General features: G+C 39.4%; 1 protein-coding gene across 7 annotated transcripts in view; it reads right to left on the bottom strand.

The window, feature by feature from the left end:
* lrp1aa (low density lipoprotein receptor-related protein 1Aa) overlaps positions 1 to 23,839 on the bottom strand; it is a 258,171-nt gene that overhangs the window by 220,119 nt on the left and 14,213 nt on the right. For all 7 annotated transcript variants that reach the window (XM_037532351.1, XM_037532352.1, XM_037532353.1 and 4 more), the window contains exon 2: positions 4,869 to 4,991. In XM_037532351.1, the coding sequence (XP_037388248.1) occupies positions 4,869 to 4,991 (123 nt within the window). The remainder of the gene's footprint in view (positions 1 to 4,868; positions 4,992 to 23,839) is intronic.

Below are 23,839 nucleotides of genomic sequence, written 5' to 3'. Positions count from 1 at the left end.
TGCTTCAGATCTGAAAACATCCACAAGTGTTAGTCCATCCTTCCACTGTAAGAGGACAACTCAGCACTATGGGTCTGAAAGGATGTGTAGCGGTCAAGAAGGAGACAGACACATCAAGCAAAGAAGCTGAACAATGGACTGACCATCCCAGAGTCCAGACCTCAACATCACAGAATGTATTTCAAACACTTCAGAAAACTAACTTCTAAGACTGAACTTTGGAGGTGTGTCTTTCTTTGAGAAACTGAAAGGGAGTCTCCTGAAAAGAATGGAAGCTGGGATAAAGAATGTTGATTTCTCCAGGCCAAAGAAGAAAAGGAGTATCCAGGCTGTTACCAGTGTAAAGTTCTAAATCTGTCATTTGCCGCGGTGTGTGGGGGGTATTATTGGGTAACCTGCACATCTGCAAAAGCTCCATTAACACTGAACACATTTTGGAGCAACATACACTGCCTTTTAGACGCTGTCTTTTTCAGAGATGTCACGCTTATTTCAGTTTCACCAAGAAACATCTTGCACATGTTACAGCAGCATGGCTGGGTAATCAGAGAGTGAGGGTGCTAGACTGATCTGCCTGCAGTCCAGAACCAATCAGTCAGTCTTCTACTGAAAATTTCTCTTACCAAGTTCAAAAAAAATGACAAAAGCCCTGTATGGCTGCCTAGCTGAGGACTTCAATAACAGAAGAAGTGGATCGTCCCCAAATGATTATTAATTGCTGTTAAAAAGAAAGGTAGCAAGTATATATTACTAAAATTACAAAGTTCATAAAAGGGTAAACCACCAAATATTGTGTTTTTGTGCTGCCTTTTAATTCAATTTAACTGAATTTAAATTTCTTTAAAAGTTGTTTATATTAGAATCGTGGAATTGGATTTGTACACACACACACACACACACACACACACACACACACACACACACACACACACACACACACACACAGGGTTTGACATCATTTCATAGTCTAATAACATAGCCAATTCTCCCTCTAATGATCTCCAATGTAGCAAAATAACTAAATGTGTAAAAACTAACCAAGTGTAATTTAAAAAAAAAAAAAAAAAAATTCCAGGTTGAAGAATGGCATTCACTAGAAATGAAAAGGCATTGTATGTATTAGAATATGCTCAAGCACAGTCAAACAAGAGTGTGCAGCATCCATCTTCGAGAAAATTCAATGAAGAAAAAAAAAAAACATTTTTGAAGCTGTGAAATCGGCTATAAAATCTACGTCCCTCTGAATTTCTCATTCAAAATTTTGATAAAATTTTTAAAATAAATCTGATCTTGTTCAACATGAAACCTGTTACTTTTGTTTGCCAGGACACGTAGTTACTCAGATATTCACATCTCAAATGATGTCAGTTTTTTGGGACACCCTGTATACAGCAACAGTGCATGCAATTAGTGACTAATATTCTGCTTAAAATAAAATAAGATATTTTGTGTTTTAAATGTTCACTGCAGTATATTTGTTCATTTGACTTCAGCTTCACTACTTTGACTTCTAACAAAAAACTTCGTTATCTAATTGGTGCACACAGGTGTTAATTTACTGAGTAAACCTTCAAATCACTACGACCAGTGGACTTTGTTTGTACTTCAGTGACCAAAACAAGCCCAGGCCCCCTTTGCCAACAAATGTAAAAAGAACATTATGAAAAGAAAAGAAAAATGAAAAAGGAAAAAGGAAGCTCTTTGATAAGACAGTACAGGCTTTGGTCTCAGTAAACAGACTGTTTAATGGCATCTTATAAACGCTGTGCATAAACAACACCTCATTTATCTCAGTGCTGCAGAGAATTATGATAAGACGCTTTTTATGAGACCCAAACGTAATAGTATAAAATTGGGGCAGTGCTGGAGTGGGTGTGGGGAGCAGATTAATTGCAACATTCATTTTCTTTTACTTCAGCTTGAGCTACAACAAAAGTGAACTAGAAAGTAATTAATATGGAGGTATGAAGATTAGTCAAAGAAAATTGCTCACCTTTGTAACCAACATATAATTTGCCCCTCACTACCATTAGAGGAAACAATCAGAACTACAGCTTGAACAAAAAGGTAACTTTTCTACCTCATTAACACACAGCAGCTTTTTTAAGCTCTATTGAAGTACCTGCCAGATGACTATGCTACGATGTAGTGCTGAAGGCAGGCACAGGTTCAGCGCGAGCAACAAAAATGTGTATATGGATCATTTAGAGTCAGAGCTAAAAACACATTTCAGACTCTGAACTGATCTTGCACTATAGATAAAAACAGTTCAGAGTGACTGTATACCTTAATTATGCTTATTTTGTTTTAAAAAATCTAAACGTTCCATCTATTAAAATAATAATAACACTGCCCAGAGTTTACCAGGTGTTTCAGTAGTGGCAATTTTAGCTCATTTTGAGATTTAAAAAATTTTTTAAAAATGCAGCCAGTACATGACTAGCAAACACAGCTTTGAACAGCTGTACAGCATCGTTTTCATTAAAACACAAAAAAGATCTGGGTTTTGACAGTGACAAATCTTAATGTTCCACACTGATTTTCAGACTTTGGGACACATTTGCTTTGAAACAATGGAATCTAACTGCTCACCATGTGGACGGGTATACAGCCTCGCTTCTTGCTCTAAAATGCAGGGGTGTGGCTAAACTAACGCTCTGCCGACAGACTAAAAAACATCTTTAAATAAAATAAAAAGATTGTTAATATCTAGTCGTAATATCTCCTCCATTTTAATAATGCTTGTAAATATTCAAAGGGTCTGAATGGTGTTTGACTGTGTACTATACTGTGCATTTTTCCTGAGCAAATAAAAACACTTTTTGCCAAGATAAACCACTTTTTAAATTAAATAATCAGGTGCTTAAAAAATTTACATAATACTGTAAAAAGGTTTTTGGCCCTTTTCTGAATTTCATTCAATTCCCCGCCTGTGTAAACACCCTACACTATACCAATAAGAGTCCTTGGGCAAGACTCCTAACACCACCTTGGCTTACCTGTGTAAAATGATCAGAGTGTAAGTCGCTTTGGATGAGCGCATCTGCCAAATGCTGTAAATGTGTATTTACCATTTCAGCTTAGAAATTTCAGCACACCACTAACACATGCGCACAATTTCACCCTATTCTTAATTGAGATCTCCAAAATCACTGCCTTAAACAGGCCTATAAACATGTGACTCACTGTACTCACTCACTATTACAGTGCACTCACTGTAATCCCCACTGCTTTCCTAAATAACAGAGCACCCACCATCACACATCTGAAACCGTGGCACTCTGAAGCAGCTGAAGCAGATCAGACTAAACAAAAGGAACGAATGGTCCAGCAGGTCCAGTCATTTGGCTAACAGGCCGGTCATCGCACAATAAAAACAAAGCCACGATAACTCCTATCACTTGACAGTGAACAGCTGTACGATACTTAAGGGCCAGAATATCCAGCTAAAACCTCTCAAAGCTTCCCACACTATCGCAGCCTTTTTTTTCCCCTTACAAACCTGTTTACGGTGTTCTCAGTGGTTCGGAGAGGAACGCTGATCTGTATTAGTGTTGGGTGAAAACTTTGAGTTTCATTAATCATTCTACAGTGACGCACAGTGCAGTGAGACTTCATTTAAGATGGTTTCTCCTTTTGTATTAGCTGCCAAGCTCTGGTCAGACTGATTGGTCACTAGTTTCTAGATTTATGAATTTATATTCATCTCAATTTAATTAAATTATGATTCTCTAGGAACTGATTCAGCAAAATCTGAAATGTAACAATAATTTGATTTTTATTTATTTATTTATCTAACATAATTTTTTCCCAATTTTGTCATATTTGATTCTGCCCACTAGTTAGGACTCTCTCAATGACGTGATACCAACAGCACATGGAGGGCAAAGGCAAACACGGGCTTCTTCAGAGTCAAAGCCACCGCATCTGCTCAAACTGCCTCTAATGTAAAGTCACTGGACAGCTGAACACACTGAGGAGAACACTAACTGGCATCTTGGTAGGATGCTGCTATGATATCATCCCATGTGGTTGCTAAGGTGTTGTTAGTCCTTTGGCATAGCATCCCATGTGGTTGCTAAGGTGATGCTAGACAGTTGCTACGTTATCCCAGGTGACTGCTAAGGTTTTGTAAGGTTGTTGCTATGGTATACTAAGTGGCTGTTATGGTGTTGCTAGGCAGCTGCTATGGTATCCCAGGTGTTTGCTAAGGTGTTGCTAGGCAGCTGCTGTGGTATCCTGGGTCATTGCTTAGGTTTTGGAAGACTGTTGTATGGCATCTCATTTGGCTGTTAAGGTGCAGCTAGGCTGCTGCTATGATATCTCAGGTGGTTGCTAAGGTTTTGCAACGTTTTTTCTTAAAAAAAATAAACCAATACAAAGTTGTGTGACGGCAGTATTTTTTTTTTTTTTTTTTTTTTTAACGCAACAACATTATGTAAAGCATTTTTATCACTTAAAGTCACTGTGTTTGAAACAACCTGCTAGCAGCACAATTTTTTTTTATTTTATAACTTACAATTTGCAAAGAAAGATGCTGTAAGTATTGGCTACTGAACACACTAAAGAATTTTTGATATTCTATACTTTGTGCAGCAACGCAGAATTTTTCAAATGTGAAAATCACGACACATCTCAGAACTGATTATTCTTCCCACCCCCAAGAACCCAGCAATGTCCTGATCATGAGGTGGACCCTTAAGATGGTTGTGTCTGGTGAGAACCTCTTCATCTTGTGGATTTTTATGCTTGAAATTAGCTGAGAAATTTTATTCTGATGATCACAGAGAGCGTGGGACCTGTATGATCCAGCAACTGAAGACTCAAGCGAGGCTTTAAACTCCCAAAGATAAACATGTTGGACTTACAGACATCTGGAGCCTCGTCAGATCCATCAGGACAGTCTTTCTCTCCGTCACACCTCCAGCCTTTAGAGATACAGGTCACCTGGTCCTTGCACACAAACTGTTTGGGGCTGCACGTCTTTGGGGCTGCAAAAGCAAACATAATACACAATGAATTATTACAGCTGCTTTATTAATTATTCTGCTGCATTTCACACTGTGTCCATGCTCCATAACTGACACTGAAGACAGAAACAGCTTCTGCACGAAACAGACTAGAGTTCTATGATTAAATAAATGTCGATTAAGAATGTTTTTAACACAAGTCTTTTTCCTCCCCTCACTGCTACTATTTACACATTTTCCTAGCCCACCGTGAAGGTAACTAACAACCTAGTGGCTCTAAGAAAATGAACTATGTATGTTAACAGTTTCAGTCCAATTAAAAGAGTTAAGGCTTTGCAAAAGTTGAGATGCAGCTTTATAGCTTACATTTCTTGTTTGCTTTTATCTAGATCGTCATTTTTTAAGAAAATGACTAGTGTCCATCATCCCTATGAAAAAGTGCTTTACTAAAATTAATCCAAAAATTTGTTTTTATTCATCTTTTTCTTTTCTTTAAAAAACATTCTATTGTGATGCAAAATGACAATATGCCTCGTATCGTGAAATTTGCATATTGTTACACCCCTACCGATACGGTATTGGTGGAGATCTATACTGCTCTTCACACTAAATGAATGTATATGAGGGAGTGAAGCCTGAGACCATTCACAATTAAGAGAAGGTGTAGTCCACTGTATGGTAAACTGATTTTTGGGTGTTCACCATTGAAATTGCTTGCTAAGTGTAATTGTAAATAGGATATTCAATCCACCTAAACTCCCCTGTAATTGACACCCTGAGTAAGACTGGCCCATCTGCCTCAGTAATACCTGTTTTTGCCAGTGCCTAACTACACGTTAGAGTATCAGACAGTGTACCTAACAACTGCTCATTAGCCAACTTGGGCTGAAGGAGGAAACTGATCATTACAGACTGAAGGCTGAGAACATTTAACCCAGAAAACACACAGAAGCACACAGAGCTTCCCAATATGGACAAAATGCTAAAATTGCGATTCACATGATGATGCACAATGTGACCCTTTCCCCTGCAATGTCCTCCAGCTCATTCTGGGGGATCCCAAGAGATATAATCCTTCCAGTGGGTCCTTGGATGACCTTGGGGTCTCATCCCAATCAGCCATGCCTGTAATCCTCCACTGGGAGGCAGCCAGGGGGCATCCTGATCAGATTCCTAAACCACTTCAACTGGCTCCTCGCAATGTGGAGAAGTGGCATCTCTATTCTGAGCTCCTCCTGGAGGACCAAGCTCCTCACCCTGTCAGTAGAGTGTAGCCCTGTGAAGGAAGCTCATTTTCACCACTTGTATGTGCAATCTCATTCTTTCGGTCATTAACCAAAGCACATGACCAGAAGTGAGGTTTGAGATGCAGGCCGACCGGTAAACAGATCTTTGCCTTATAGCTCAGCTCCCCCTTTACCACTACAGTCCCAGCCTGTGGTCGATCTCACCTTCCTTCTTCCCTCATGAACGAGACCCAGAGATACTTCAACTTCAGAGCCAAGTCGTCTGCTGCAATATGCTTCTAAAAACGTCTCCTAGGGCAAACAGGTCTGGGGTGAAGACTCAGACTAACTTATTCCACAATCCCCTATGATCAAGAGGGATTTTGCCTGGGAGAGCGTTACCGAGACCTATCCCCAGAGCCAGGCCTGGGGGTAGTGTTCCTTGGGGAGCGCAGAATGACCAAGAGGCCTAAGTAACCCTGTCAGGCTTTCTCAGCCTGAAAAGGCAATGGGATCACAAAAACAATTACTTCAAAAATGTAGTTTCCATATAAGGACTGTATGGACAGGGGAGTTAATGATAAAACTAACTGCAGCACACATAACTGTACTTGATATAAAAATAAAGACACGCAAATGTTATCAGAATTATATTGGTATTGCTCACTTACGATCAGCATTGGACATGTTTAGTTTTGACCAGTATTTACAAATTTGATGGCGTATTTATTGCATTCTGGAAGAGCAGAATGTTTGAGTGGTGCTGGGTTACTGCACCATTATTTTTAATCATAACCCTACATATTACCCTAAGAATAAACAGTAAACCAGGTAGACTTAATCCTACCTTTTGTACATTTTATCGATGTTTTTATAAGTATCAGCAGATAATAAGATAAAGATTCCTATATTGTTGAATCCCTAGTCTGTTTTATAGACATTTAGGGAAAATATACAGTAAAAATTTCTAATTTTTCAAATAGACATGAAAGTGTAAAAATATTAAACACTAAATTAGGATTAGGCAAATGAGTTTCTCTTGATACATTTAAAAACCATGAGCCGTCTGCACTCTGTTCTCCTCCAGAGGGCAACATAGAGCTGCGTCTCATGCTTTGGTGGGTTCATCATCTATTAAGTCAGAAACAGAAAGATTACTGCTGCCGTCTAACTGCTTCCACACACCGGGAAGACAACGCAGAGCTCAGCTAAAGCACAAAGGAAAACTCAGAAAAGTACTAATAAACATTACATTTCTTTCAGTTTGAAACTGTACTTGTAAAGAATAAATAGAACAAGACTTAACATCATTTAGTGAACATATCAAGCGAACTAACTCATCACAAACTAACTGTTTTACAGTAAGGTATGCAATTAAGTAAGTTACGATGTGGCTAGCTGGGGAAACACACTTCGCTTTCTGTTAAAGGGCCCAGAAGAATGAAAATGTATTTCCTTCCCTGTTAAGGTTTCAAAGCCTCAAACTGAAGTTATTAGGACCGTTTCCACTTTTTTCCAGTTTTGTAAGATGCAATACAGGGCAACCAATCAAAACAGAGGTCATTTACATATTTTAGTCTTAAAAGGTACAGTAACAAAAACAGCCTTGTTAATTTTGAGGGATGAAGAAAGCTTGGAAGATCATGTAACAGTGAATTACGAACATTTTTGGTACATAAAACTACATAAAGTGTAAAATTGAAGATAAATGTAGGATACAGGCCCTTTCTCGGTGTAAATATTTTTTTACGAATTCCGGTAGCTCTCAGCCCAGCTTTAGTGTGCCAGTCTGTCTCCCCGCACAGGCTGGCGTCTTGTTTTTAAGAATAACCTGCCTGAACATCTCCCGTTCTTGTTTTTCTAGACTTTCTGTATCTTTCCATTAGGCCAGGTTCCCTCAGGTTCTCTTGCTTCCCGCTCGTTTGTGCTTGATATAAAGTCTCTTTCTCAAACAGTTCTAGTCTTTCAGCCTCTGAGTTTGATCAGCCTGCCCACAAATATCCAGGTCAGCGTTCCCAGACCAACGCCAGTGATGCAACAAGTCTACAGGCCATCAAAGGACATCTTGTTCTGGTTTGGCTGTGAAAAGGGGCAAAAATGCTCCCTCTTTTCACTGGTTCTCTATTTGGAGTCAAATGAGGATGTGTTCCAAACCACTTTCCCTCCCGTCAAGCCTCTTCCCAGCACACCCTAAAACAGCCAGGTTCTGTAGTCTGGAGCACTGCCTGAGAAACGGGCAGTCATAGTGGTATCACAACATCCTATTAACAAGAGACATTCTTAAGTGAAAGTAATAACCAGGGCCAGGGTGATCAAGATACTTGTGGACTTGTTTGTTACGGTGGTATTCACCTCTCTAATTTTCACAAGCTTCATTTTTTGCTAAGACAGAAAAATTATAGATAAAATAAATTACCAGCAAAGATCTTTAACATAGAACAAGTACAGCTGATGGATGAAAAGCCCTAAAACTAAATAAATGACTGCTGTTTTTATTTAAAATACATCAAGAATTAATGCAACAACTACCACACACAAACAGACATTAACAAATCACCACCAACGCCAAAAGTCATAACCACCACCAACAGCACCCATCATAACCACCACTACCATCACCACCAACAACCATAACCTCCACCCACCACCACAACCAATCATAAACACCACAACCACCAATCATTACCACCACAACCATCACCACCCACAACCACCAACAATCATAACCACCAACACCTATCAAAACCACCACAACCATCATAATCACCACCAAAAACAATCCTCAAAGCCACCATCAACTATCAAACACCCATCAACAACTTCATCACTACAACCAACACAACTATCACCAACCACCACCACCAACCATCAACAATTCCACTATCTACCATAACAACCAACAAGACAAACATTGCCACCAGATCCACTGCCACCAATCAACAGCAACAAAACTGAAGGACTCCGACTAAAACAGATTTTTTGGTAAACATCTAAGGGTGAAAAATCCAGGAATGTCTGACGTTCAGCGTTTGAAAGGCCTGCTGGATTTTGTTACATAATTGCCTCCGTAGGCTGTCTAGAATTTTCCTCCCTCAGCAGGGTTTTGGATTCATGTCCAACAATTACACCGAGTGCACAAATTCATTCCATCTTCAGTTCTGTCTTCTTTCAATTTCAGGGCTGCATAAGCTCAGGACTGTCAAGTACTATCAAAGCACATTAAAAAACATTAATAACAAGTTAAATATAAAATAAAGCATAGCATGGATTAAACAGTAATCCTGGTTACTTCACTATTCTAGCCACGCAGCCTACCGTCACAAACATTAGTGAAAGAATGGGTCATTCTAACAGCTCACAGAATTTGAGCATGGTACTGTAATAAGATGCCACCATTGTTAAAAGTTAAAAATTTCTTCCCTCCTAGATATTCCATAATTAGTGTTTAGGAGCATCTCAGTCATGAACTGTCAGACCACGTAAAGTTACAGAGTATCTGTACGACAACGATCTGCTGACTCAGTAACTAACAACAGTACAAAAACTGTGCACCAGAAGCTTCATTGCATGGATTTCCATGGCTAAGCAGCTATATACAAGCATTATATCACCATTCAAAGGCCAAGTGTTGGACGGAGTGGTGTAAAGCATGCCACCACTGGACTCTAGAGCAGAATGTATTCTCTGTGGTGTGACTAACCACACTTCTCTATTGGGCAGTCTGAAGGATGAATGTTACCTGCCTGACTTCATTGTGCCAACTGTAAAGTTTGGTGGAGGAAGGATGATGCTATGGGTTTGTTTTTCAGTGAAGGGAAAAATCTTGATGCTTCAGCATATTAAGACAATTCTATTTAGAGAATTCTATACTTCCAACTTTCTGGCAAATAGTTTGCAACATTTAAATCCAAACTGTGTGAGTTATTTTTGCATAAACTAACCCAAGTTGTTAAGAAGGCAAGCTTTTGAATACTAGTGTATAAACCTGCAAAGAAAGTAGAGAGAACAGAGTCATTCTGATTTGGAGCAGAGAGGTTTCTGTGTCATATTTCACTCGGTTCTAGTTGAAGAGTCATCGACTGGTTAAGGTTGTTGCCATTTCAGCTCCCGAATTAGATCCAAAGTGCATTTTTAACAGCTGAGTAGTAAAATTTAAAGAATACATACAGAATATTTTTTCCAGCCCAGATGTTTGTCAAATGTCTAAGGTGACCACAGAGGACTTGTTTATTTGTGCTTTTGTCAAAATAAAAATTGAGCGGTGGTTATTTTAGGACATTCCACTGCTGTGAAGCCTTGAAGGGGGGTGGGGGGTTATGTGGGGTCACTGTATGATTCATAACACATACTGTAAAGTCATTACTGTGATCGTGCTCACATGATTGTACGCTGAACATAAACCCCTGAACCTGGAACTGCTTTCTTTTTGCTTTCTCATTTAAATGACTTTCTGACCGCATGCTAGCTAGCATGCATAAAGAAACACACAGAAGGCTCTGATGAGCAGACCAGATGTTGAAACCATCACTGTTGTGAAACTCATGCATCACAATGAAGCACCAAGTGCCAGTAAAGAGCCTAAAGAGATAAAGGAAGAGGGTGAAAAGGTGAGATTCAGGGAGGTTATTATGACTGCAGTCTCAGGCTCAGAACGTCTGGCTATAACGCCTGTACTGATACTGGAACTTCAGTGTTGATTCGTTGGGCTAAAAGACCACATGAAGCTCATTAGCACATTGACAGAAGCCAAAGTCACATTAAACACCAATCACCTCCTCATACCTACACCTTCACTGTCCATTATATCAGCTCTCCACTGACCAGATAGGAGCACTTTGTTGTTCTACAGTTACAGACTGTAGTCCATCTGTTTCTCTGCATCTCTTTATTACCCTGTTTTTCAATGGTCAGGACACCCACAGAGCAAGTATTATTTTGGAGATGGTTCATTCTCAGCACTGCAGTTACACTGATGTGGTGGTGGTGTGCTACAATGTGTTGCGCAGGTGAGAGTGGATCAGACACAGCAGTGCTGCTGGAGCTTTTACCTTTAACTTTATCTTTATGGCATTTGGCTGACGCTCTTATCCAGAGCGACTTACAATTTGATCATTTTTTACACAGGTAGGCCAAGGTGGTGTTAGGAGTCTTGCCCAAGGACCCTTATTGGTATAGTGTAGGGTGCTTGCCCTGGTCAGGGATTGAACCCCATTCTACAGTATAGAAGGCAAAGGTGTTAACCACTACACCAACCAACCAACCAACCTTTTAAACAATTCCGGTGTCGCCACTGGACTGAGAACCAAAAACATCCAGCCAACAGCGTCCTGTGGGTAGTGTCCAGGATGACCAACACAAACTGTGCAGCAGCAGTTGAGCTATTATCTCTGACTTTACATCTACAAGGTGGACCAACAAGGGAGGGGTGTCTAATAGAGTGGACAGTGAGTGGACACAGTGTTAAACTCTAGCAAAAGGTTGCTGAAATTATGTCTTAGTGAATGTGTCACTGTTAACATAAATCTTCTCACTGTTACATTTCAGTTTCATAAGGACTCTGAACCTACACTATGAGCAATCTGACATAGTTAGTAATGGAAAGAAGTAAATAGAATGGAACAGAGGGGCTAGAGGCCCATTCTGATACCCACTCCTCCAAAGACATGTAAAAGTAGAGCGAAGGGAGAGAGAGGTCAGAATCTCACACATGCTGTCAATGAGACAGTCATTTACATTAGTGGATGTGAGCTGGGATGGATTCGGGTTACAGGCATGCAGTGGGTCAACACCGCTGCAACACACACAAGCTTCCTTCACTCTCACAAAGACCCACACATGCTTTATTTTCAGCCCCCTGGCTCAACGTCCCAGGAAATACTCCATCAGTCCAGGAGGATGTGTACCCACTACCCCCTACAAATACCCCCCCCCAGCATAAACAGACCCACCGCAGCTCACATTTCCTGCAGTGTGCTCAGTTTAGTCCAGCAAAAATACTACACCATTTTAAAAATGCTACTGAGCTCCAACAGAAAGATAGACAAATTCTAGCAAAGTGAGATCAACACAAAAGTGGCCCACATTTACACCAATGCGTATACAAAGTGCAAAATACAGGAGCCCGGGGGGGTCTGAGAGCCCCGAGTTAAGCTCTGGGATGCCGTCACTTTCTCAAAATCAAATTTGGGGGTCTCATGATCAGGGGAAAAATAGATAATGAACTCCAAAGGTCATCGTTTTGCTTCAGCCACAGCCAGAGAGTTTGATAGTTCATAGTTGTTCATCAGTGCTGGAGCAGCCAGTCAACATGTGAACCCTGAAGCTCTGTACACACATACATAAAGTGTGTGTGTGTGTGTGTGTGTGTGTGTGTGTGTGTGTGTGTGTGTAATATGCACGCATCATAAGAATGTTAAACTCTTATAAATCTCAGGCTTATTTCATACTGTTTTATTATTCAGTAACTACAGGAACTTCAGTGCAAACTGGTTGAGCTATTCTTAGGTTACAGAAGTCTGTAATAAAACTTTAGGCCTGCTGGCGGACACTGACCATTTAAGAGATTAACCAGGTTGAACCTGGACTTCAATTTAGGAAGCAGAGATGATCATTGATTATCACTTGTAGTAACAAAAAAAAAAAAAAAAAAAAAAAAAAAAAAAAAAACACACAGCAAAATTATCTTTCCACTCACATTTTGATTACATTGTGGCTCAATAAAATCATAAGCAAAGTTCTGTTCAAATTATATGATCTTTCAATGTAAATAAAAGTTAACATCCTCTACAGAGAACATGTTAAATACTTGAATTATGTTAAACTCAAATATAGAGAACTTGTCATGTAAAACATGCTCTCTGTAGAGGATGTGTTTTCATTTTCCATTTTCACGTCGGACTGTAGGAACTTTTACAGCCAATTTTAAATTCCTAGACGAAAAATCAGCCGCTTAGAAAATCAACAGATGTGTCATTTGACCAGGGGTGGCAAAATATTTGCATTCGACTGTACAGAGAAAGAATGTGGACAAGCTTTCAGACTGTGTCTTTGGCTAATTTGGATCATCACCACTGTTTTATCTCCTAATTTAAATATAGGATTCAGGAGTAAGTGCTAAGTAAGGTGAGGGCAGCACTATGCTGATGTATTATCCCAAGCAAAAACCCTCATTATCTGAGAGAACAGCAGGCGGTCGCAGTCAACATGTCCCAGCGTAAATACCACCACACCGCACTTCACAGACACACAGAATCTGAGCCGCTTCGTTCTGCCACTAAAGTGGAGCAGGTCCAGATGTGTACACAACACGGCTCGAGACAGCTGGAGTTAATATTAGTCCCATCCAACAGCACGCAGCACAGTCAGCTGCTATTGTTAGGCCTATATAAACTCTACAGAACTTTCATCTTAATCAAATCTAGCTGTGAAAACGAGAGTGAATTAAAATGTCTAATGTTTTTGGAATTTGAACTTTTCAAAAGGAAGAGATGGTTTTTGATATGCATATCAATGAGCTTATTACCTCGCAGCAAGAGCCTGATTACGAGTGGCCTCTGCTTGTGAAGTTCTCTACATGTTCTAATGATTCACTTGGTCCAAGTACGCTGAAAAACAGTCAAGTTTAGTCTATGCAAGACACTGTGTACAAATTTTTATCAGATTGCACAAGAAAGCAACATGACTAAAAACAGGAGTAAACAGTGATGTCACTAAAGGGGAATTTTCTAAATTTCTGCATAATTAAATGAGATGTAAACAGTCATTTTAGATTTAGATAGTCAGTCATTCAGAGTGGTTTGGTGTGAAATACTGTGTTCTAAGTCTGAAGTGTTCACAGCGCTGGTGAGAGGAACCAGACATTCTCTAAAAGCCCCCTCACAGAAAGTTCTTACATCAATTCAGGGTTATGAATCTGAAAGTGTTTGGCCTAAAAATCCATTGGTGGCGGAGGGATACATGCAGAGCATACTGAGACAAAATAGTTCCCAAAGAAATCTTAAGTTAAGTTGTTATAATCTTGACATTGTAATAATAGCAGAACCCCTTTTGGTGCTATACAGAACTGTGTACAGCACATGTAAAGCACAAAGGGGTCCTCAAATGAATGTATTATGTGCTGTAGATGATTCTTTATAGAACCTTTTCAAAAAAGGTTCTATTTACCACCAAAAAAAGAATCTTCTCGATATCTATTCTTCTGCTGTTGCAAGTTTACAATATCAAGCTTCGAACAGCAGAAGAACCCTTAAGGGTGCTATATAGAACTAATATCAAAGAGGTTCTATACAGAACATCCTCCATCAATCTGAAGAACCCCTTGCAAAAACTCTAATCATGCAAAGCGTTCTTTGAGTATTAATGGTTCTAGATAGAGCCACTATTTACTTTAAGGATGCGATGTTATTATATTAGACTGAGCTCAATATTTCAGCCTCAAAGATCACTTAAATTAAAAAGGAGTAACTGTGTTCCAGTGCAGAACCCAAACTACCTGTAACTTGCTCAAAAATCTCCAGAAGGTTCTCCTGGTAACCCAAACTCAAATATAAAGAGTTCCTGCAGCTGAGAAAAGTCTCCTAGTCTATCATTGACGAGCAGAGCAGTTTAATCCTTGGCGTGGGTGACTCGGCTGGACCAGAGGCAGAAGTCTGATCAGTAATTATACTGCAGACATTTGCAGCGGAGACAGGAGGACAGAGAAAGGGTGAAGAGGTCAGAGGAACCGAAAGGGCTGAAAATGCTTCTGAATGCTTTGAGCCTCTTTGATGTTTAAAACCTGCTCTGTTGACCTCTGAAATGGTCATGTGCACTATCAAAAACATAAGGCTTATAGAAGCCACCGGTCCATTTTCCCTTGTCTCCATCCTTCTCTCCTTCAGCCGGCCTCTGTATTTCTGTAAACGGTGGGTAATGGGGGGTGGGGTGAGGTGGGGTGGTGGGGGGTTGGGGGGGGCGAATTCTGCTCGATTTGTTATGTTACGAAACGAGAGGAAAAAAGCTGCTCCAGCTGTGTCTCTTAAAAAGAGAGGCTGGAGCTAAAGACCATAAAAGCTGGCAGCTCTTTCTACACAAACACGAAAATGAGGAGAAAAGAAATGCAGACCAGTTGGTCTCTCTGAGTGTTACTCTGCTGAGAGGAGAGTGAGGGTTCTTTTAGAACGCAGATCCCCATTACACTCACTGCAGGCGCGAAAGTGACCTTGAATTAAAACCACATGGCTGCTCTGCCCTCACCGAGGTCCATAAGTGAACTTAGCATCAAAAACAAAGGCTAAAAGTGGGCTGTCTGAGGCCTCGACCACTCCCAGCGACGTTACTTTGTAGGGGTGTAGCAATTCCCCAAATCCATGATTTGGAAGTTTAATGTAACAAATTCCATTTAAAATGAAACAATGGCAGACAATTTTTTTTAGTTTGTTTTAAATTTTGACTTTCAAATGCTTTAAAAAACATGAATAAGCAGTTATAACACACAAAAAGGGTGACCGTGATCTGTGGCTTGCCAAATAGCGAGTCCATATTCATCTACACTGTTAAAGCCAAGATGCTGGTTTCTAATCTCCCTTTGTCTTCATCAGTCAGCACTAAACTGGTCAGCTTGATCACATTTGTTAATAAGTCCCTACTATTTAAACCACCATCATGAAGTGGTTAGATATTTGTAATAAAGCAAGTGTTTCAGTCGGCACCTGTGGCTGAACAACAAAAAGTGTAATCGGTCAGAAACCAACTGAATCCTATTCAGCAGCGCTTTACAGCCTGACTGGAACAAAACCACATCCAGCTTCATCTGGACTACACTGAAAAAACTGAGCTCAGCCTCATATTCACACCGTTTTATGACTATCTGGAACTTCAACCCTCCAGTTATCCTTGAAATTTACTAACATCTTTCAAGCTCAAGGTATTCCATCTTTCCATTAGTGTGCAAACAGAAATGCTTATGTGATATTAGCACCAAGCTAACAGTTGTGTCTACGCTCTACCTTAAAACAGACTAGCATAAAATGTTCATTTCTATTAGCATGTCAATAGAAAATGTATGTAGTATTGGCCTCAAACTAAGGATTGTGTCTACCTTAAACATGGACTAACAATGCTACTTTCTTTTAGCATGCCAACAGAAATTCCTATGTAACATTAGCATCAAGCTACCACTTGTATTACTTAGAACACACTAGCATAACACCTACATTCCCCCTAGCCTGTCTATAGAAATTCCTGTCATATTAGCATCAAGCTAATGATTGTGTTTATGCTCTGCCTTAAACATGGACTAGCACAATGCTAAATTTCCATTAACCCATGTATATAATGTAATATTGATTAGACATTTAAGTAACATTCCTTACTTTGTTGGAGTTTTACAGTCTCACAGTGGTCATTCAGTGACAGCCAATGACGACAATCTGCCTGAGCATTTAAACCCATTTCACACCAAAAAGCAGCCGTAAATTAAGATAAATCAAACAGTATATAAATCAATGTTTACTAGCCATTTCTGATGCCACTGAGGATGCACAACGAGCAGTACTTCTATATAATAAATGTGACTTACTGCAAGAAAATGGAAAGTAGTTCATTACAAAGAATAAAATGATGTTTTAAAACCTTTGAGAAGTTTAACACCCTCACAGACATACTGTGTGCACACAAATGCATGTATAGAAGAGCTTGTATACACTGTGCACAAACAAAGCAGCTTGAATATCACTACTGAGGCCTTAAACAACTGCTTATATTTTCTGCATCAAAAAAGCCCCAGGTGTTCAACCCGATCTTTAGATTTTTGACTAACTTGACAATGCATCACTCTAGCATTACACACTCTGCCCTAAAAGCCCTGAGCGTCCCCCACTATTCATATCAAACAGTTATTTTGAGAAAATGATTCAAGCTGAAGGACGTGTAGTGAAAGTGTTTGCTCTTGAAATGTTAACCACCTAGTTGTGAACTTTGAAAGCCTGCTTGATGGCTGACAGGGGGGAAAAAAAGGGAAAGAGCAAAAGCAATGTTTGCAGTAAACACAAAAAGGAAAGTTTCATTAGCATAAGCTCACAGCATGGCTGATGGAACTGAGGGGGTGAGCAGGCCAGTACTGGTCCCACCACTTCTCAAAGCACAGGGGTGAAGGTCCACAAATTTTTTCCTGAGTTACACTGAAAACTCCATTCAGCTCTCAGTCAAAATCCACATCAGCTCTACAGCTTAAACGTCTTTTTTCACCCGTGCAATGCAGCCAAATCTCAACCAGTCCTTTCTTGCCCACGTTACAGGATAATCAGACAGATTTTGAGGTTGAGTCAATCCTCCAGACAATCACGAAGGATCTCCGACTATCAGGGTCATCTCAGTATCCTGTAGTGTGGGCAGGACGTTGATTCACTGGTGTAGCATGATGTTGATGACATGCCTCAAAGGCCGTCAACCAGAGCCAAGCAGAACGACCTGAAGACATTTTCTGTGCAGAAAGCAACACCACTAGCATGGCAACAGCCTCAGTATCATCTGTGTTAAGATCTAAAATGACTATAGCGTGCGAGAAACTCCAACAAGGTTTTGAGAATTTGAACCATCAGTCAGGACTCTTGTTTGTGGGCATAATATGAAAGTGTGGTGGTTAGTTCAGGACAGATAGATATTTCTAGACCTTACTCCAATCTAAGAAATTAAGAGTGTGCTTTTTATGTGACCATTTGAATAATCTGATAAGTGTAGAAATCTGACCATGATTGGATGACTGGGTGCACATAAACATACTTAATAATCAAGGACAGAAATATTGGTGAAAAATGTCTGGGGTCTCAGGTTTTCCTGTAGTGTGGACCTGGCAGTGTTCTCCTGTCCATGCTTTCAGCTTCAGCTGTTTGGACTATTGTAACTCTCTTCTTGCAGACATCAGCACCTTCTACCTTCACAAGCTTCAGATAGTCCAGAACTCTGCTGCTCAAGACCTCACTCACACAACCACATCACACCTCTCCACCGGCTTCCTGTAAAGCACCACGTTCACTTCAAAGTCCTTCTGCTCACTTAACAGCCTCACTCCTTCCCACCCGTCTGGTCTTCCGTTTCCCTACAAACCCACCTGGACTTTCTGCTCATCCTCAGCTGATTTGCTAATCATTCCTCCAGCCAACTTTCAGAGGTTTGAGCTGCTTGGCTAAGTGCTGCCACCAACTGCAGTATAGCTCAACTTTTTGGTACAACAGCCGCCATTCAGAGCCACTCATTTATAACAGAGCTTTTAGCAATGCATGATACTCATGCAGAGTGCCCCCTTGTGGATGAAAGACATAACATCGAATGCTGTATTTTTATCTGTGTTTCTTTAACACTGTATTGAAAATTTCCAATATATTTCAATAATTGAGGGAAAAAAACTCCAAAAATTAGAATATCATTAGGCACATAACAGCCACACAAAGCCAGCTTCGATTACATTAAACCTCGCAAAAACAAACTTTATGGTAGCTAACTGGACTACCATTAAATTCATTTCATATCAAAACATGCGACTTTACACAAAGCTTTCCACCCAGATCCTCAGGCCTACATAATCCCATCATTTTAACAGGAAATTCCTGGTGTGAAAGGCCAATACTTTGTGGGTGTGGAAGAAACACAAATGATGGCAAAATAAATAAAAAAAAAGACTAAAATTAATGAAAGCAACCCAGAGGTGATTCAAAAAGGGATTAAAGAGAATTGAAGAATAGGCTGAGGTGTGGAGAGATATTCAGGTGGAGCCTTGCCGGCCTCCTGGAGAAATGAACTCACTTTATTTTCATAGCTGATAAAGTCCTTTACCGCTCAAAAGTTTGGGACCACTGAATTCATAGACGAGAACATAGTGATTGCATAATAAAACCAATTTCTTACAAATTTCAGTTAGTATGAAGCTGTAAAAATTGAGATTTTAGATGATAAACGGACCTGTAAGTGCTTTCATGATAGTGGAGAAATCTGTACAGCATTGACAATAAAAGGGACACCCATAATACCTCATATTTAAAAACTGATAACCAAATTTTGCTAAATAAACAGCTACTCAGTCTTTTTCTGAGAACAAATACAACTAATCAGAAAATTACAGCTCATTCCACTTTTTCTTATATTCTTACTTTATGTTGTTCCCACAGTACTTTAAGCTGTGGATAAAGTGTTGGCTTACATTTTATTGTTTAGTTCACAGCATTCAGATGCAGACTGCATGAATTATTACTGAATAAGAGTGATTATAATAAATGACAAGTGACACCAAACTTTTGGGCAGTAGTGTAGGTTTGTCAATTAGTCCAAAAATCAGAAACACACAAACAAACACAGGAAAAGAAAATAAAACTAAATCTAATGTGTGATAACTTTCGCACAAGACATTTTAAATTTTATTTTGATCTTAAATTGAGTAAACATATAGTAACCGTGCATTAAAATGTGCAGAAGTGTGTTCTCTGGTGTGGAGTCCTGACCTCAACATTATAGAACACCTTTGGGATGAATTACAGTGGAGACTGCGAGCCAGACCTTCTCATCCTACCTCAGTGACTGACCTCACAAATGTGCTTCTGGAAGAATGGTCAAATATTCCCATAAACACACTCCTAAACCTTGTGGAAAGCCTCCCTAGAAGAGTTGAAGCTGTTATAGCTGCAAAGGGTGAGCAGACATCATACTAAACCCTATGGAATAAGAATGGGATCTCACTCAAACTCATATGCATGTGAAGCAGGGCTGCAACTATCGAATATTTTTGGAATCGAGTATTCTGTCAATTTTTTCATCGATTAATCGGATAAATCACACTTTTGGTGTTTTTAAACAACTATATCGATAGTGTGTTATGCAACATGAAAGGCCTCTAAAAGGGGTAAGCGATTGGCTGTTATTCCTCACAAACGGTTTTTATTCAAACTCAATACTTTTACTAGATCAAAGCTTAAAACCTTTGCCTTATTTTCTCCAGAACTAAGTCCATTTATTCAACCTTTCTGTGAAACTTATGATGTACATGATAAAAACTATGAAATACAGCTTCACAAACAGGTTAGCCTGTTTGTCCTTTTTATCTAAATAAAAAAGGAAAAAGTGTTTAGTGAATGTAGTCATAAATTAATTTGTCCATCTGTTGCATTTATTGTTATTACCTTATGTATGGGGAAGGCGTGTTTTGAGATGTAACCCATCAGAGTGTGCGCGTGTGCACGTGTTCGTGCGCGGAAGGGAGAGATAAATTACATGAGTGAGATCTTGGTGCATTTACTGTCTTGCTACTTATTATGCGTAGTCACGAATCATAACATGGGCTACAAATAATTACAAATACTGTACGTTCTACCAAGCGCTGGTCTTCATATCAGTTAGCAATAGTAAACACACGCTGTAGAGGCTCCGAGTCCAAATTTGGAGAAGTGCAGTTCACGTGAGGATGCTTTGGGTTCAGGTGCTGCAGCACTGACGAAGCACTATTCTGGTAGGCCAGGTCCGTTTTACAGTGTATACACTGCACTACATTGTCCGCCTTGCACAGCGTAAAATGGTCCCACACTTTAGACATTTTCGGCCAAAGAATTTGCCTCGACACATTTTCTGTGTAATCGAATTATTCAAGTTACTTGAATAATCGTTTCAGCCCTAGTGTGAAGGCAGACGAGTGAATACTTTTGGCAATACAGTGTATGTATATGCAACCTGTCAACAAAACCACTGGCAAATTTTTAAGAAGTCAAATTTTAAGTCAGTGATTATGATTTTATTGATTATTTTAAATCACATAATCGGCATGACCTTCAAAGCTGAGACTTTAAATGTGTGTGAAAGTCCACCTCAGCACTTCAGCGTTTCAGGTTTAGCTGTTTCTTCATCTGGAAGGTCTCTAACTGTAATTGGTTTTTCTATTGGGGGGAAATGGCCAGTCATTCCAGGGTCAGTGTAAATAACAGTGGCCTCAAACGAGACCCCCCATAGAGCTCCACATCCCAAAGGAAATAGCACAGACCTGCAAAGACCAACAGTGAAGAAATAACAACAGGCCAAAGCCACTTCCACAATACTGTAATATTTCTCATCTGAGATATTTTTTTTTTACCTCATTTTAAGATCATTCAACTAATTTCCAGACATTTTTACTCAAAAACATGATGTTTGTAAGTGAAATTCTCTCACTGCTCTGGCAGATTATGATGATTTTACTTTTCTTTCAATTATTATTTCTTGAAACAAGCAAAAATAATGACTTCCAATTATTAAATTACTTCAATGAGCAAAAACAAATTGCTAGAATCCATTTTACCATTAAAGCAACAGCTACTTAGAATTTTTTTACATATAAAAGTGATCGTAACGGGGGGGGCGCAACTGATTAAATCACTTAAAATATGTAAAAATATGAATCACTAAGACACTATCAGAACATATCAACTAAAATTCTATGATGTCCACCTTTAAGATAGATGGGCTACATTTATTCATTTTATCATCACTTAAACTTCTGCATGCAAACACAACTATGGCCTGCATTCTTAAAATAGATGGTTCTTCAAGGGTTCTTTACTAAAGACAATATTTCTGTGTAGAATCATGAACTCCCCAAAAAACGTGTGCATGGTGAAATGGTTCATCAGCTTGACGGAGAATGTGTTGTATATGGTTTTATACAGGGTTCTACTGCAGTTCTATTTGAAATTATTGTTCGTTCAGAGCCACGAGTTCTTTAAAGAACCCTTTTCACACCTAAATGTGTTGTATATGGCTCTACATAGTACCAAAAATTGTTCTTCTACTTTTACAAGTTTGACACGGTAACCGGAGAAGAACATTTTTTGGTGCTATATGGAACATATGGAACACATTCTCCATCAATCTAAAAGGGCCATTTCATCATGCAGAGAACTATTTAAGCGTGCAAATATTTGAGTGTTCGTGGTTCTAATATACACTGTCTTTACTAAAGAACCCTTGAAGAACCATCTTTAGAAGTGCAGTGTTTCCCATTTGTTTTGTTTATCTGAAATGGAGTTTATGGTGTCTAACAGGATCTCATTGTTTTCTGTGTTGTGTAACAGACGCCCTACTTTAAGTGCTACTACTATGACAAAAGACATTTTCATGAGTGAGCAAAGTGCACACTGCTACTTTCACGCCAATGTCGAAGCTCTGGAAAGAGAGAAAGTGTGGATCCATGGTCCGGGTGAGATGCTGCTGTTTTCATTAACATTATTAACAGTTTGCAATGAGCACCTTCATTACAGCAGACTGCATCAAGTTTCAGATACTGATAAAAAAAAAATAGAGCTGGTCCTTGGACCGTCACCACACGATCTGCTTTTTTACTGAACGTGTAAACAAAATCATGCTGGAAATGCACAGCGATTACAGTGCATTACTGAACAACGTCCTCGACAAACATGGTTCTGTATACGGCAGTAAATGGATATGATAACAGTAATAAAACAGACAGCCTTTTACAACGGAGATCAACAACCTGATGAATTAGCTGAGGCTTATGTGTAATGAAATTTGCCTTGTACTGCACTCTCAGCATTCCAGGTGAGCTTACATCAACCCGTCACGTCCTTATTACCTTTTTTTGGCCCAGATTTTGTCCGAGATCAAACCTAAAGAATTTTTTCACCAATCCGTCAAACCCACTTGGCGAGTAACTGAGTTTTTAGCTACTTGGATTATCATTGATAACTAAAATTGAGCTTTTTTTCATCACATGGTACTGAGAAAAGTAACTTAATTACATATGAAATTCAAACCACAGTGTTGTTGTTTATCCAAGATGTAACTATATATAATCACTTTAGACCAAATTAGAACAAAGTTCTGAAGCACCTGTTTCTGGTCTTTTCAACTTTTGGACAAAGATTTATTTAAAGGAGTTCTTTAAATAACGTTTTAATGCTTAAATGGCTCTTTGCATGGTGAAATGGTTCTTCAGATTGATGGATAACGTGTTGTAATTGGTTCCATACGGCACCAAAAGTGGTTGACCCGTTTTCCCTGCCCAGAATGTGAAGGTGTCTGAACTTTTGCACAGCAGTTTGAATGGAGATGCAACTAAATTCTACAGGTCACCAGAAGAGCTGACCTAAACATCTGACTTCACCACAACAGCTGATCTCAGCTCCACTGTGGTAAAAGGTACTGAACCACCACTTCACCTAATGTGTAGTTGGAGAACGAACAAACAGTCCAAGTCTATTATTAACTTTATATTAAAACCAGAAATCTGTAAGCGTGAGCCATTACAGGAGATACTGCACGCCCTCCATCAACTGTTCCTCCAGCAGATGGTTAACAACTCACACCATCCACAAACCCTCAGGATACGGTGAAGTGTTGATTCAACACACTTTCCAGTACACTGAAAAAGGGTTCTTCACATCATGAAAGGGTTCTTCAGACATGGAGAATGTGTTGAATATGCTTCTATATTGGACCTTTTTGAAAAGACTTCATTACAGCAACAAAAGGGTTCTCCTACTTTCATGATTTCAAGCTTATAATAATAGAAGAGCCTTGTTTGGCGCTATATAGAACCCTTTCCAAAAAGATTATACCAAGAACCATATTCAGCACATTCTCTATCAATTTAAATGCTCTAAATGCCATTTACGTGTTATAAGCAAAAAAAAA

Source organism: Pygocentrus nattereri, chromosome 21 (genome assembly GCF_015220715.1).
Source record: "Pygocentrus nattereri isolate fPygNat1 chromosome 21, fPygNat1.pri, whole genome shotgun sequence".
Classification (NCBI taxonomy): Eukaryota; Metazoa; Chordata; class Actinopteri; order Characiformes; family Serrasalmidae; genus Pygocentrus; species Pygocentrus nattereri.
Note: the sequence above shows the minus strand (reverse complement) of the source record. Positions and strands in the feature narration are given on the sequence as shown.